General features: G+C 37.8%; 1 protein-coding gene across 1 annotated transcript; it reads left to right on the top strand.

Moving 5' to 3' along the window:
* Positions 1 to 1515: 1515 nt before the first annotated feature.
* Positions 1516 to 13806, top strand: HELRODRAFT_85485 (hypothetical protein; the record flags this gene model as incomplete). Its single annotated transcript, XM_009026212.1, has 5 exons — positions 1516 to 1885; positions 2146 to 2278; positions 12464 to 12635; positions 13184 to 13372; positions 13615 to 13806. The coding sequence occupies 5 exons, from the start codon at positions 1516 to 1518 to the stop codon at positions 13804 to 13806; spliced, it is 1056 nt and encodes a 351-aa protein (XP_009024460.1).
* Between the last annotated feature and the right edge of the window lie 1820 nt (positions 13807 to 15626).

Below are 15626 nucleotides of genomic sequence, written 5' to 3'. Positions count from 1 at the left end.
CATCGTCATCATCATCTGCCCAAAAATTCTCCGTTGCCTTCACGACGAAGGAGTCTGCGTACGGTACGAACTGCGACGACTTGCGACAGTCTGAGGTCTTCCCTGCAGAGAAGGTCGAGAGGTTCTCGCTGCTCGTCACCGCCAGCTTGCTCATGTTCCACTCACCACTCTACTTCTGCGTCCGACGGGATGACGTCGTTGACGGGAAGGGTGGTGGTGGTGGTGGTGCCAGTAGGTTCGTCCATCAAGGTTCGTGTGGTGTGTGGCGTCGTGTGTGGTGTGTGGCGTCGTGCGGTGTGGTGTGGTATGTGGCATTGTGTGGTGTGGTGTGTGGCATCGTGCGGTGTAAAGATTGGTTTTTTTGTTTGCTGGGCTTGTGTGATGTTTCTTATCATTTTCTAAATCATCATCGTTGTCACCATCACCATCACTTTCTTCACCATCATCGTCACTATCACCTTCTTCACCATCATCATCATCATCATCACCTTCTTCACCATCATCATTATCATCTTCAGGGACAGATCGCTGGTTGAAGGTTGGCACACGAGAAGAATTCGGCAGGACCACCATCTTGCCTTTGTGGCTGCAAGTGAGTGAGTGAGTGAGTGAGTGAGTGAGTGAGTGAGTTAGTGAGTTAGTGAGTGAGTTAGTGAGTGAGTTAGTGAGTGAGTTAGTAGTGTGAGTGAGTGGAAGAATGAATGAATGAGTGAATGACTGAATGAATTAATTAATTATCAAAAATGTAAAGAAAATTGAATGAATGAATGAATGAATGAACGAGAAAATAAATGAACCAGCTAGTAAACGAATGAAGTATGAATAAATTAATTGATAAACAGTAATTATGTGTATGGAAGTTTTACAAAGAGGTAGTAATCTATTCCTATCATCATCATCATTATCACCGTTGTCCGTTATTATTGCACTCCTATCATGTCAATTGTGATCACCATCATCATCATCATCACCCACATCATCATCATCATTATTATCATTATTATCATCTGTATATTTCTTTTTTTTTTCGTCTAAATGAAATCAAACAAAAATATTTAAAATGAATGAATGAATAAATGAATGAAGCATCAGCATCGTCATCATCATCGTCATCATCATCGTGATCGTTATCATCACCAATGTTATCATCATCATCACTATCACTGTTATCATCATCATCATCACATCACTCACATGACGTAAGAATGATCTCTCTAATTGTGTCTGACAATTGAACTTTATATCATATAATTGCTCTTCAGCACAGCGATGGTGAATACGAAGACGACGACGACGATGGTGGTGGTGATGATAATGACGAATGCTATGATGGTGATGACGACGATGATGATGACGATGGTGGTGATGATGATGAAGACGATGATGACAATGATGTTAGAGATGATTTTCATTTGTTGTAATTTCTTCATTCGTCATTACTCTTATTAGTTTAATTTTTCATACTACACCTCGTTCATCATCATCATCATCTTCTACTTAATCATCATCATTATCATGATTACCGCATCTTTCGTAATCATAGTTGTCTTCATCGTCGTCATCATCATCGTTTTAAGTTTACTAACGCATTTTCATTACCATCACAATTATCACTCTCATCATCATCATTATCATCACTCTCACCATCATTATCATCACTCTCACCATCATTATCATCATTCTCATCGCCCACAGATCATCGTCATCATCATCTTACTCATATTCTCGGGCCTGTTCAGTGGTTTGAACCTGGGCCTCATGTCTCTGGACCAGACAGAGCTGAACATCATGATCGCCTCGGGCACTGAAACGGAGAAGAAGTACGCCAGGACCATCAAGCCGCTCAGGAAGCGAGGCAACTACCTGCTCTGCTCCATTCTCCTCGGTGCCTTCTCCATCTCCCTTCACCATCTCCCTTCACCATCTCCCTTCATCATCCTTATCATCATCATCATCATCCTGTTCGTCTTTATCATCTTCATCATCACCATCAACATCATCATCAACATCCACCATCGTCATTTTAATCGTCACCATGTTCAATCATCTTTATAGCCTTCATCATCAGTTTGCCTATCACCTTAATTGTCATCGTCATATTCATCACAATCTCACTCATCATCGTCACCATCTTAATCATCATAGGTAATGTCTTGGTGAACAACTGTCTGACGATATTGTTGGACGATTTGACGGGCAGCGGATGGACCGCTATCGTCGGCGCCACACTGGCCATCGTCATCTGTGGCGAGATCATTCCACAGGCCGTTTGCTCCAGGTTGGTCGTGTTTTGGTGGTGGGGTGATGATGTGGTTGGGATGGTGATTAATGGTGATGGTGATGACTGAGATGGTGATGATTGAGGATGATGATGATGACTAAGATGATGATAATGTGTAAGATGAGGATGGTGACCAAGATGACTGAAAATTATGATGACAAATTGGAAGATTGGAGATAATGACGGTGATGAAAATGTTAATGGCGGTCACATATGGTGATCATCTTAATGGCGATCAAAAAATGAAGACGATGATTAAAACGATTTTGGCGATAATAAAAACGGTTATTATTAAAAATGCGCCAACTTGTGAATTTGGCCGAAGAGTTGAACGATGGCCGAGCATAAAAAAACTCGAAAATTAAAATAAATTATTTTTTTGGATGAAAATAAGTCGTTTTTTTCAACTGTTTATGACTAGCAGTTGTTTGAAAAAGTTGTATTTGGAAAAATGCATAAAAACGAATTAGAATGGAACGAAATAGTGCAGACGAATTAGTATAATCTAATAATTATAATTTAATAGCTCTCAATTGTAATGAAGAAATAATAACTTTTCTGCATTGTCATTACCAAATTACATCTGCAATCACTGTACTGCAAATTCGCAATGCTGAAAAGTCTTTCACTTTCTACTAGAGGTCTACGCGGGAACACATTTCTATTTCCTCACCTGCCCCTCCTAAAAATGAATTTTACCTCACCTGCACCCATTCCCTCGCATGTCTTCCCTCACCCGCACTCATTCCCTAACAAGTCTTCCCTCACCCGCACCCATTCCTTCACATGTCTTCCTTCACCCGCACTCATTCCCTCGATAATTATATCATTATTAACAAAGACAATAAAGTATCCTTAGTCAGAGTATTATGTAGTCCATTCCATGTACAATTTTTATTATAAAGACAAACAAAAATACTGGTTAATAACAGTTATTGTTTCAGTAAATTGTTTGTAAATTTTATACCACTCTTTGACTGTTGAGAAAAAGCAGCTGATCAACAGATTCTGGTGAAAGTCTTGAACGTCTATCTTCCAGTGTTCTTCCAGCGGTGGAGAAACATCTTTCTGAGGATGTATTTGTTGCTGGAATACTTAGAAGCTGAGCAGCTACTGATGACAACTTTGGCCATGTTGAAGATTTAGATTTTCAGAAGTCTAGAATGTTGTTTGATATCTCTGTTGACTTCAAGTACCAAAATAACTATCCAACTGATCCGATAGAATGGCATTGCTGCAATTCAAGAAGTCTCCAAAGAAGTCATCTTTATTGACACAGGTATCCAGCTTGTACAAATTCAAAAAAACACAATAATTTTAACAACTGTTCATAATTTTTTTATTATTTTTTTATTATTATGTCAAGAAAAGGACTTCTTACTAGGTGGTTGGACATCTGGCTCTTGCTGCTGATTTGTTGTAGTGCTAAAGTGGTCGTCTTCAAGATGAGTCAGTTTTCGTAACTCATCTATGGCCATCTGTCGTTGCTCGGCATTCATAAATTTCTCACCAAATTTCAATCTTGGATCCACAATAGTAGCCATTTGATGTTCTAAGTTAATATGAAACTTTGCATCTAACATTTCTAATAAAGTTAACTTAAGAGATCTGATGTCGCTTGAATCATTCTCTTTAACTGAAATTCCTTGAATAAGCTTGTATTTTGTTGGAAGTACTAACTGTATCGTTGGCTTACTACTGCTTGATAGAACTTTAGTAGCAACATCAAACGGTGATAACACTGAGATAAGGTTTTCCAATAGTGGCTCATTTATGTCTAAAATACATCGCGCTACATTTCGATTTGCAGTTTCAATGACTAATGACTTCAGCTCTGCCATATTTACTTGCACTGAATTCAACATAGTTAAAATGTTGTTCCATCTTGTAGGCACTGACTGTTTCAATGAAGTCTTCAGCTTTTTATTTAACATTGTTCTTTTTATTAACGTCACTAATTGTTTCACAGTTTCAAATAATTTCCTTATCTCTGGCGATAAGCTTCCCTTTTCCTTGTCTGTGAATGTATTGCTTAAAACCAGATTTATATTGTGCCCAGCACACCCTAACCAATTGTCTTCAGAAAAAACATTATTCATGTTAGAAGCATTATCTCTGACAAAGATATTTGTTGGTCGACTGCACTTAAATTCTTCAAGTATATCTTTTACCCAGTGTTGTGCTTGTTACTCATTGAAAGTAATTTGTTATTTTTACTTGTTACTTTGGGAAAAAGTAATTTGTTACTGTTACTTGTTATATTTATAGAAAAGTAATCTGTTACTGTTACTTGTTACTATAAAAAGTAACAAAGTTACTTTTTTGTTACTACAGTACAGCATACATGTAAACAGACGCTGCAAGTACTCTTTCATATATTTTCAATATCAACATTAATAGGTGCGCACATGAATATACATATACAATACATAGAAAGATAGTCAATAAGATACATGTAATTGGTAGCACCTAAATTTACAATGTACATAAATCACTTATTTGGCAGAAAATAATTTATTTGCCCGCAAAAGCAGTTGACGCTCAAAATGCTCATCAGTCATCCGATTCCTTCTAGGAACCAGTATCTGACCACCTAAACTGAAAAGTCTCTCAACCGGTGCACTTGAAGGTAATGGTGTATTGAATTTCTTGAACAACTTCAAAATACCCGGGTATTTTTGCAGGCATGCAATTTCACGAGAATTATCACTTAAATACAAGTCAAGTTCTGCAGCAGCATCAACGTTGTCACGTGGTTCATTTGCAAACGAAAAAAATTCATCATCTGACACAGTACCTGACTCATGCTTGTCATCAGTATCAGGCTCAGTGACCTGCTGCTGCTGTTTAGCAGCCTGCAACTCGTCATACAGTAAACTACGAGCAATCTTTTTCCTGTCGTTATTGTCAATCCATCTCATACGAAACTGAGGCAATGTGACACTAGCTATGATCAAATCATGACGTTCATCATAACCTTGAAATCGCTTATCAAGGCCGGATAAAACAGCAGTAAGCAAAGGCGCTGCCAACTTCAAAGTTGGTTTTACTGTTAGTAACTTTGTTCGCAATGACATTAACGTTGGCAACAAAAACCCAATAAAACACTTCGTTTCTGCTTGGAGTATGTCCAATGCAGCTGCCATTGGTTGCATAACACAACAATACTCTTTCAAGAAAAGGATGTCATTGGGACGAAATTGTGGGACCTCAAGAGCTACAAAAACTTCAGCAATATTGTCCTCAGATTGTTTTTCAAGGACCTGTCTTACTTTGTCAACTGCATTAAAGTACGAGTTCCAACGTGTAGCATTAGGCACAATGAAGAAAGTGTGAAACTTATCACGCACAATATCTGCAAATTGTGTGCTACGTGAAGTCTTGTTCCACAATGCAGAACACTTGACCATTGTTGACCGAGAGAGTTTTTTGTAAACAGCATCACTATTTGCACTTTCTATATCATGACTAGCAATCAAATTCAATGTGTGAGCAGCACAACGCTGATGAAGGGGTAAATATAAGTCACTGTCCTCATCATGCTCTGGTTCACTTAGCAATGCATCAACATCAACAAAAGCAACATTGTTATCATCATCATCACTAACTACACTACCATCATTTGCAAACTCTTTAAATGCTTTAACAAAGTTCGAACCATTGTCAGTTACTGTCATCAGTACTTTGTGGTTAATACGATACGCCGTATGTACAGCATTTAACCTAACAGCAATGCAATCATACGTGTGACGCCCTTTCATGCGCTCACAGCACAAAGCCGCTGAACGTCTTTCCAGAGTATCAGGATCAATCCAGTGCGCTGTGATGCCTAGAAAGCTCCTGTTGTTGGATGACCAGATATCCGCTGTTGTGCACACATGATCGACTTTGCTGAGCGCTGCACAGATGCTTTCCTTCATCGTGTCCGCGAGTTTGTCCAACTTATCTGTAAACAGAAAGACGCGTGTTGCAAATTTAGTAGGGTCTTAAGGATTGTATTTACTTTTATTTGACATCGTTCAAAATAAGCAATTAATGTGACGAACCACAAAAAATCATATTATATTATAGAGATTGAACTAACCATTAAGAGTTTTTCTCGACAAAACTTTCTTTGTTGGCTGGAGACCTTGAACAAGCTCGATGAAGGGTTGAGATTCGACGATGCTCATTGGCTCCATATACTCGACAATGAAGTTTGTCACAGCTGATCGACCTTCGCCTGCGAAATTACAGAACTACCAAGTGGGGTGCATGTTGTCACAGTTGCTTGTATGCAGGCTTTCTTTGCAGGCATGTCGGACACTTAACTAGTAGCCTTCCTCTTCCGGCATTCCTTTACTTTCTCCAAGACGTTTGGATGCTTCTTCTGTACAAGTTCACACATTCAATTTTAAATATTATTTCGCTAATATTTAAAAAAATAGACAAACACAAGCTAATGTCCATTCAGTTATGTATGTTGTTCAATTCAGTTGTAAATGACAGCATTTGCTAATTCATCGGATGTCTGCGGAATAAAAATTAGGTGTTGTAGATAATTCATTGCATCCCATTCAGGCATTATTTCGTTCCGAAAAAACCGATAATTTATAAAAAAACTAATTTTCGTTAACATTAAAAAAAACCTTACCTCCACGTGTTTTAAAAGATTCGCTAGGCTGATCTTCGATGTGCTAAGAATCGTTCGTTTTGGTAAGCACCGCTTGCACTGTACTCTCACATTCTTTCCTTCTTCTTTAACTACGTTAAAATATTCCTTCAGTTGTTCCATCCAAGCTACTTGGCCTACTTCATTATCAGTTGAATCCAATTCCTTCTCGTCTTCCATTATGCCAACTAAATCCGCGCAACTTACTAAATCACAAACCACGTGAAATGCTGAGACTGAGAGTAAACATACACAAGAAAAGGAAGTGCATACAAGCATAGAATATTAAATTGGCAAGTCATGGAAATGGTTCGTCTAATGAACGACTGAGCCGCAACAGGACAACCAATGATGGTTATAAATCAAGCACTGCTGAAAAAAGTAACGAAGAACAAAAGTGCATAATATTTGTTACTGTTACTGCAAAAAAATAATTTGTTACTGTTACTTGCTACCCTGCACAAAAAGTAATCTGTTACAATTACTTGTTACTGGAAAAAGTAATTTGTTACAGTAATTTTGTTACTAGTAATTTGTTACTCCCCAACACTGCTTTTACCATGGCTTTAATGTTCACACCCGTGTGAGAATAATCCATTTCGCGTGTTGCGATAGTGCAGGATTTTAAAACCCAGTTTTCAATATAGTGCATAGTGACGCCCAAAAATGATACACTTCGGTTTTAAATCAGTTGTCACTCCAAATGACTTCACACTTGTGAGAGTGTTCAGTAGCTTTTTTTTTCATGTCGTACTGCATCTCACTATGTCTCGAAACTGTGTTTGCAACTGGCAAAACATCATCTAATGAAACATTTCCATTTTTTGCTCCTATTGAAAGCAATTTTCTTGCAACAGATCTAAATCCTTGAATTTCAACTGTTGTAAATGGTCGGATATTTACTGCACACATAGTTGCCAATTCATCAGCCATTTTAGATTTAATTGAAGCCGGGACAGAGTTAGAGCTTGGCAAGCCAAATCCCATTTCCGTTAGTTTTCGGTTCTGGGCAACTGCATTAAAAAATAACTTCTAAGCACATGCTTACCATTTTTATTTACTATACTAATTGTATTACTTATTACACATGTGTAATGGTAATGTGATGCATTTTAATTATCATTAAATAAATTACTAAAAATTATTAAGACATTACATCTTATTTATGACTAAAAGTTACTAAAAAAATTACCTTCGGTTGTTTTGAGGCATGCTTTGGTATGATTTATTAAGACACTAGTACCATCTCGCTTTTTCCATGCCAGAAGAGCATCACTTTTCAGGTAACCACAAAACGTTTGGTCTACATACACCATGACAAAATTCTCTTACGCCTTACTGTGCGTATTCTGATTTACCAAATACGTTATTCGCTGACTTTCGGAAGACATTAATTTGTTGACTGCCGATTTGTCCATATTTACCAAACTGCTAACACGAGGTCGTCGTCGAAAAAAAAAAACAAAATGAAAATAGAACTCGCTGATCACGTATTTATCTGTGTAAACAGCTGATAAAGACAGATTCTGTATTCAAGCTGCATACTTAATATAATTGGTCACGTGTCCTTTCGTGTTATCACAATGAATATTATTTAGCGTGATGCAATGCATCTGTGAGCTTAGCTTTAAACTTAGTAATAATAATCTAACTTTTTCAATTGCGTTGCTGTTCAAGCTATGAAGTTTCTCAATATTTTTCAACATTTTTGGAACTTCGCCATCAAAGTGAAGTCAACTGCGGTTTTCCCTCTAAAATTTTTCTCGTCCCGCGGTACTTCCGCACGAAAAATATTTGGCTCCGCGGTTTTCCCTCGCTTTTCATTCCCGCCCCGCGAGTTTCCCTCCAACTTCTGTTCCCAACCCGCAGTTTTCCCGCGGGTATTTGCGGGAAAATTTGCGGGAAATTTTTCATGTAGACCTCTACTTTCTACTGATGCTTATGATGGAGCAAGATGGGTTCTCCACCAAGCAGTAGGCGATTCCTTTCTACCTAATAGTTCTTTATTGTTTTTTTTGTTTTGAACAGTTTTATTTACAAAAGTAAAAAGGTTCATCCTAGCAATAAAATATTAATTTATGGATGGCCTCATGAACAGAATAAATCTCAACTAATTCAACAGGATTTACACATAACCAAGAATAAAAAATATCAACTGAAAAATTAAGCAATACATATATATCTAGAATAATTGAAATGAAATTAAAAATTAGGGATAACAAAAAAAAAGAGAAATTGAGTCAATATTATAATTATGAAATAAAATAAAACAATTTATGTTATGAACAGCATAAAAAATATGTTTTCAATTGTTTTTTGAAAGAATTATAAATTACATTAGATTTAATATAGTAAGGCAGTTTATTCCAATGGAGCGGACCATAAAAACAGAAATTTCTTCCTACAAATTTATCTTTAATTAATAAAGTGTTAATTAATAGTTTGTTATTATGCCTAGACGAAATGTTGTTTTTGGAAAATGTAAGAGTTTGTTGTAAGTGATTGTCAGAAGTAAAAATAATCTTATTAACAATTTTATATATATATAGACAGGATTTATATGAATTAATTTTAAATATTGTTAAAATGTTAAAATTCAGTCTCTTGTTCAGTTACTGAGAGTGGAGCTTGTGATTTGCTTGTCGATTCCGTTAAACAACTCCATATGCTACTTTCTGCAGCATTTGAATAGGATGAGTTTGCTTCTATTTTTTGAAGATCGTCACCAGCGCTTTCTCCTAATTTTTTTATTTTTCATGAAAATGAAAAAACTTGTTTTGTTTCAAATCTAAGATCCAGAAAAGTTGAAATCTAGTGATGTAATTTTTTCCAAGTCTCCATATTTTTTTCTATTTCTGATTTCATTTTATTTTTCTCCTTTTTATTTTTGTCGTTTTTATCACTTAAATAAAGGGAAAGAGGTGTTTTTTTGTTGGAATGATAAATGATGGACTGATATTCTCGTTGCACAATAGTTTTTTCAGCTCTTCGGCTGGTTCTTAAAACCAATTCTCATCGGTCAATTTTATAATGCTGACATTGGCATCAGTTAAACAAACTCCAACAACTCTTTGCAGCTTTTATTAGCTACAGTTCCATCTTGTTGATACATCTTGGAAGTTTCTTTTTTTTAAATTCCTTAAGCTTTTCTTTTGATTTTCTTTTCTGGTTATTGCAAGTAACTGAGTGATTTTTTTGTTTTCTAAAATTTATTCGTGAAAGCATAACTGAAGAGTGGGGGTAAAACATCTTACATTAATTATTTGTAAATCAATCACTGCTTTCACAATATTAGCCCCATCGTCAGTCACGATGACATGGCACATAACTTTTTTGTTATACCCGACTCATTTAATATGGCTTCAATTGTGTTTGAAATATTTTCAGCTGTGTGTGACACCGAAACTTTTCTACACGCTAGTAATGCTGAAAATGTGTTAATATCATCATCAATGCATTGAGTGATCAAACTGTGAATAATTTAGAAGTATTAAAATCAATGAAGGAAGAATTAATATTGAAAAAATTGAAATTAAAATCGTATTAAATATTATGTAAAACGATTTACAATTCTGTGAAACATGGAAAACGTAAATTAGGAATTAAACAATTAAACAAACAAGATTGATTGCCTAGTAAATATGAAATTTGAATATGATAAAATACATTAAATTATTGAGTATGTTGAAATATAGTTAAAACAAGTGAATTGTAGCAAAGTGAAATTTAAATGCCAACAAGTTATAAGAATTACTGAAACCGAATAAAGGAGTGTGTACAGAAAGGAGTTGTTTGATAAAGCGAATATTGCGTCTATATCATGTTATATTGTTGCCAGGAATGCATTAATTCATTAGATATAGCGTGAATATACATATGTACGTATGCATAACAATTGTCAATTATGATATCTGCATACATATGTGAGCCCAAAGTAAAGCTAACCATCGGAATCAAACAATGTGACCAACGAAGTCACGACGGTAGACGGTGGTCTACGCGTCACCCCACTAGCCTGATGTAAACCAGTTTGATCAAATCTCAGCAGGTAGTTGTGTTGTTGTGTTGTGCCGCCACCGGAACGGTTCACATTCGTTCGCAGTGGGGAGACGTTGTGATATCGAGAAAACAGCTGGAGAGTGTGGTCTAAGCTGATGATTTGTTTGTTGAGGGTTGGCTTGTTTTTGTGTATTTACAGAGCTTCTTTTATTTTTAGCCTGATTGGATGGGGTTCATACGCAATGACCTTAGTACCAGCCACCAGTGTATCGAGCGTAAGAAGTTGGCTATGTTCAGTCGACACGTGGTCTTTAATTGCGCCATTCTGTAGATGCATTGTGAGTCTTCTTGAGAGAGTCGTTCGAGTGTGACCAATATAAGTATCCACAACACTGTGTGGCGGAGGGCATGTGAACTAGTAGACTACGTTCGCACTTTGAAGAATGTCGTTGGTATGGCTGTTGTTGTTTCTAATAATCAAATGTAGTTGATGCCAGATTTTTTTAGATGATCAGCAACAACATCTGTTTTACAGAAATTGAGATTACCCAAGTAGATTACAGATTTTTTTATTGAAGGATCAATTGCTTTAAAGTCCAGCTCTAATTTAGATTTGCCTGAACATTTTCTAATGGTAATATAATTTGCTGCTTTTGTGAACAAATTAAGTTTTTTTTGTTGACAACAGGTATAAATTCACTATCGCTGTCATCAGATTGAGAACTATTTAAGCTGTTGCCATCTTTAACATTTTTGTCACTGTCAAGTTGCAATTATTATCATTATCACAGTTTTTGTTAGAATCACCTTCGATGTCTTTAGAACTGGATGATTTTCAGCACCCCATTGAGATATCGAGTCCACGTCAAATTGCATTTTAGGCTAGGCACGAGTGAAATTAGAATTCACAGCATGGCCACGTTTGTTATTTTGTTTAATATTTTTATTTTTAAAAGAGTTGTTGGTTATATAGTTTTTGCATATGTTGATGTTATTAGTAATCATGTTTTCAATTTTTGAAAACTTATTAGATTTACTGAATTATATTGACAGCTGTCAATATGATAGGCTACAAATTGAAAGGGTAGGTAAGCTACAAATTGAAAACTACAAATAGTGGCATTGAATTTTCTTATTTTTCTGGCAAAATAATATTCAACGTTTTTAGCAAGTCGTTGGCTATTTAAAACCTGGAGTTTCCTTTGGAGGGAGTTTCACTTTTTAATTTTTCAGCACTTTAAGTTTCCGCAGTAGAGCTTTGTGAACTTCTTGGAGCTCAACGGCCGAGTGGAAATCGACAATTGTACTTTTGAACTTTTCTTCTTTAAAATTAACGCGGTGTCGGTCAAAAGCCGTAGCAGTGCATCAAAAATAACTTTACGCACGTCTGCCATTCATTTACATGCCATTCCACTTGCAGCACGCATTGTTCAGGTCAATCAACGTTTGGGCACCTTCTGTTAGAATAACAATAATAATAACAGCAGTAATGTTAATCACCTGCACCACTGCCCACTCACACGCACATTTAGGTACGGCCTAGCCGTGGGGGCGAAGACAATCTGGTTCACGAAGTTCTTCATGCTGGCCACCTTCCCCCTCTCCCTGCCCATCAGCCTCGTGCTCGACTGCATCCTCGGCGAGGAAATCAACTACGTTTACAACAGGGATCGGTTGAGGGAGCTGCTGAAACTTACTGAAAAAGTTCGCGTCGGGTGGTGTGGGTGTGGAGTGATATTGAATGCGTCGTTTTGTAAGATGTGTGGAGTTTTTGTAGTGAGTGTATGACGCTGCAAAGTGTGGTGTGTCGTTTGTGTTTGGTGTTGTGGGGGGATCGATGTGGTTTGTGCGGTTTTCTTGTGGGTGTTTGGTGGATCGTTTCTGTACGGCCTCTGTATGTGAGTGTGCTTGCGTGTGTATTTGTGTGTGAGTGTGTGTGTGTTTGTGTGTGTGTGTGTGTGTGGGTAAGTGTGTGTGTGTGTGGGCGAGTGTGTGTTGTGATAGAATGTGGATATTGTGTCATCATCGTCATCATCATCATAATCATCATCATCATAATAATCACCATAGCCATTACAATCTCATTTCTTTTCAGTCGCACATTACTCTCCCTTGATAATCACTTAATCATGAGCATAATAATCTTCATCATAAAATCGGCGTATTTTTCGCCTTAATCGTTATCATAACCACCACATGGCCCCAACACCACCAACCTCTACCACCCCCCCCACCACCACCATGGAACCCAGGACATAGGCCTGCAGTCGGACGAGTTCAACATAATCACAGGAGCCCTGGAGATGTCGAAGAAGACGGTGGCTGACATCATGACCAAAATCGAGAACGTCTTCATGATCGAGTACAATGGCGTCCTCGATTTCGACACCATGACGAAAATTATGGAAAGTGGCTACACTCGGATACCCGTGTATGAAAATGTAAGGGAGATGAAGGGGTAGATTAAATTGAGGGTGAGGGTAGGGTAATGGTTAGGGGTGTAGTGGTGATGTTTGTTTGGTGCTGATTATGATTGAATACTCATTTTCCTGGCGATAGTTGCGTTAAGGATAATTTTCATCATCATCATCAATATCATCATCATCATTATTATTACAATTACAATCAACAACAACAACGTCAACAAGCAAATTCATTATCATCACCATCACCACCACCTCAGGACCGATCGAACATAGTGGCCCTGTTGAACACCAAAGATCTTGCATTCGTCGACCCCGACGATCAAATCCCCTTGAACACCGTCACCAAGTTCTACAACCACCCCGTGCACTTCGTTTTCGATGACGTCAAACTTGACGTCATCCTGCAGGATTTTAAAAAAGGTCAGTTGTTGGCGGAGGGGGGGGGATGAATGGATGGGTGAATGGATGGATGGATGTGTGAATGGTTGAATGGATTGGTATGGACTATTAATTAATGCGTTTGGCTTACTTATTAGTTCATTCATCCGTTCGTTCATTCATTTCAATCTTCAGTCATTCATTCATTTATTAAATCATTCGTTTCTTCACTTTTTCAGGCGGGTCCCACATGGCTATCGTCCAAAGGATCATCACGGACGAACCAGGTTGCATAAATTAACATAATGACATAATAACATTATTAAATTAACATAATATCATAATCATTCGTTTCAGTGTAATAAATTATTTTTATTATTGGCCATCATCACCAAAAACTTCATTATCATGGTCTTGCTTATTATCATCATCTTAATCACCACCGTCATTATCATCACCACCATCATTATCATCTTAACATTTAACATGTTTATTTCATCAAATCAAAGAGAACAGAATCAATGAAATGAAATGATCTGGAAACTAAAAACAATTTTTCTTGTAACGGTCACCAGTTAACCTATTTAATAACAACTTAATCATATCATATCTAACAGCGACTCTAGTCACAGTCTTGTATGATATTAATCATACAAAGCACACATAAACATGCGCTCACTTGCACACTTATATAAATAGACACAAACACGTGTGGCCACGCACCGATACACACATTTATAGGGCGTGGCCATACGTCTCAGGGCACAACCGAGTGCATGAACATGTTACACATACATATGTGCACCTGCATATACATCCCCGCTGTATTCTGATTAACGCTAATAGAATACAATATGTATATACATATTGTCAGAATTATGAAATAATGCTGACTAAAAATACTGCAAAATTTTCAACGCGAAATTTATTCACTCGATAGGGGGCATGGTGCAAGTTAATTTACTCGATAGGTGACAACGTATTTTTTTGTTTTGCAATTTAGATGACGTCATAAATTATTATAAATTATTTTAAAATTTAATTAATACTTTTTCTGATTAATTGGACATGCCTTGTAGATTTTTATGTTTTAAAACACCCGAAACAAAATCTAATTTTGTTTTGATAAGGAAGGGTGTGAAAAGACTTAAAGAGAGTCCGCTCTGGGTTGACTAGTGAGGCAGCTTCGAATAATCAGTGCCTCTTCTGGTCCCTAAGAGACTTAACGCGTGATTCTATGCTCATTGGCATAGTTTCAGAAACGCCTTAAGTTCTCAAAAGTGGATTTAGTACGAGACTCTATGCTCATTGGCATAGTTTCGCACGCGTACTAGAGTCACACAATTTGTTTCCAGTGTTGTTCTGACTCTTGTTGTCTTGTGTTGGTCGTGCGAAAGCCGATCAGACTCGACGGCCCAGTGAAAACAGGCCGTGGTTGTGCGAAAGCCGACCGACTGACAGACAGGCCCAGTGAAAACAGGCCCTTGGTCGTGCGAAAGCCGATCAGACTTGACGGCCCAGTGAAAACAGGCCAAGGTTGTGCGAAAGCCGACCGACTGACTGACAGGCCCAGTGAAAACAGGCCCTTGGTCGTGCGAAAGCCGATCAGACTTGACGGCCCAGTGAAAACAGGCCAAGGTTGTGCGAAAGCCGACCGACTGACAGACAGGCCCAGTGAAAACAGGCCCTTGGTCGTGCGAAAGCCGATCAGACTTGACGGCCCAGTGAAAACAGGCCAAGGTTGTGCGAAAGCCGACCGACTGACTGACAGGCCCAGTGAAAACAGGCCCTTGGTCGTGCGAAAGCCGATCAGACTTGACGGCCCAGTGAAAACAGGCCAAGGTTGTGCGAAAGCCGACCGACTGACAGACAGGCCCAGTGAAAACAGGCC

The sequence above is a fragment of the Helobdella robusta genome (assembly GCF_000326865.2).
Source record: "Helobdella robusta unplaced genomic scaffold HELROscaffold_46, whole genome shotgun sequence".
In the NCBI taxonomy this organism is placed as follows: Eukaryota; Metazoa; Annelida; class Clitellata; order Rhynchobdellida; family Glossiphoniidae; genus Helobdella; species Helobdella robusta.
Note: the sequence above shows the minus strand (reverse complement) of the source record. Positions and strands in the feature narration are given on the sequence as shown.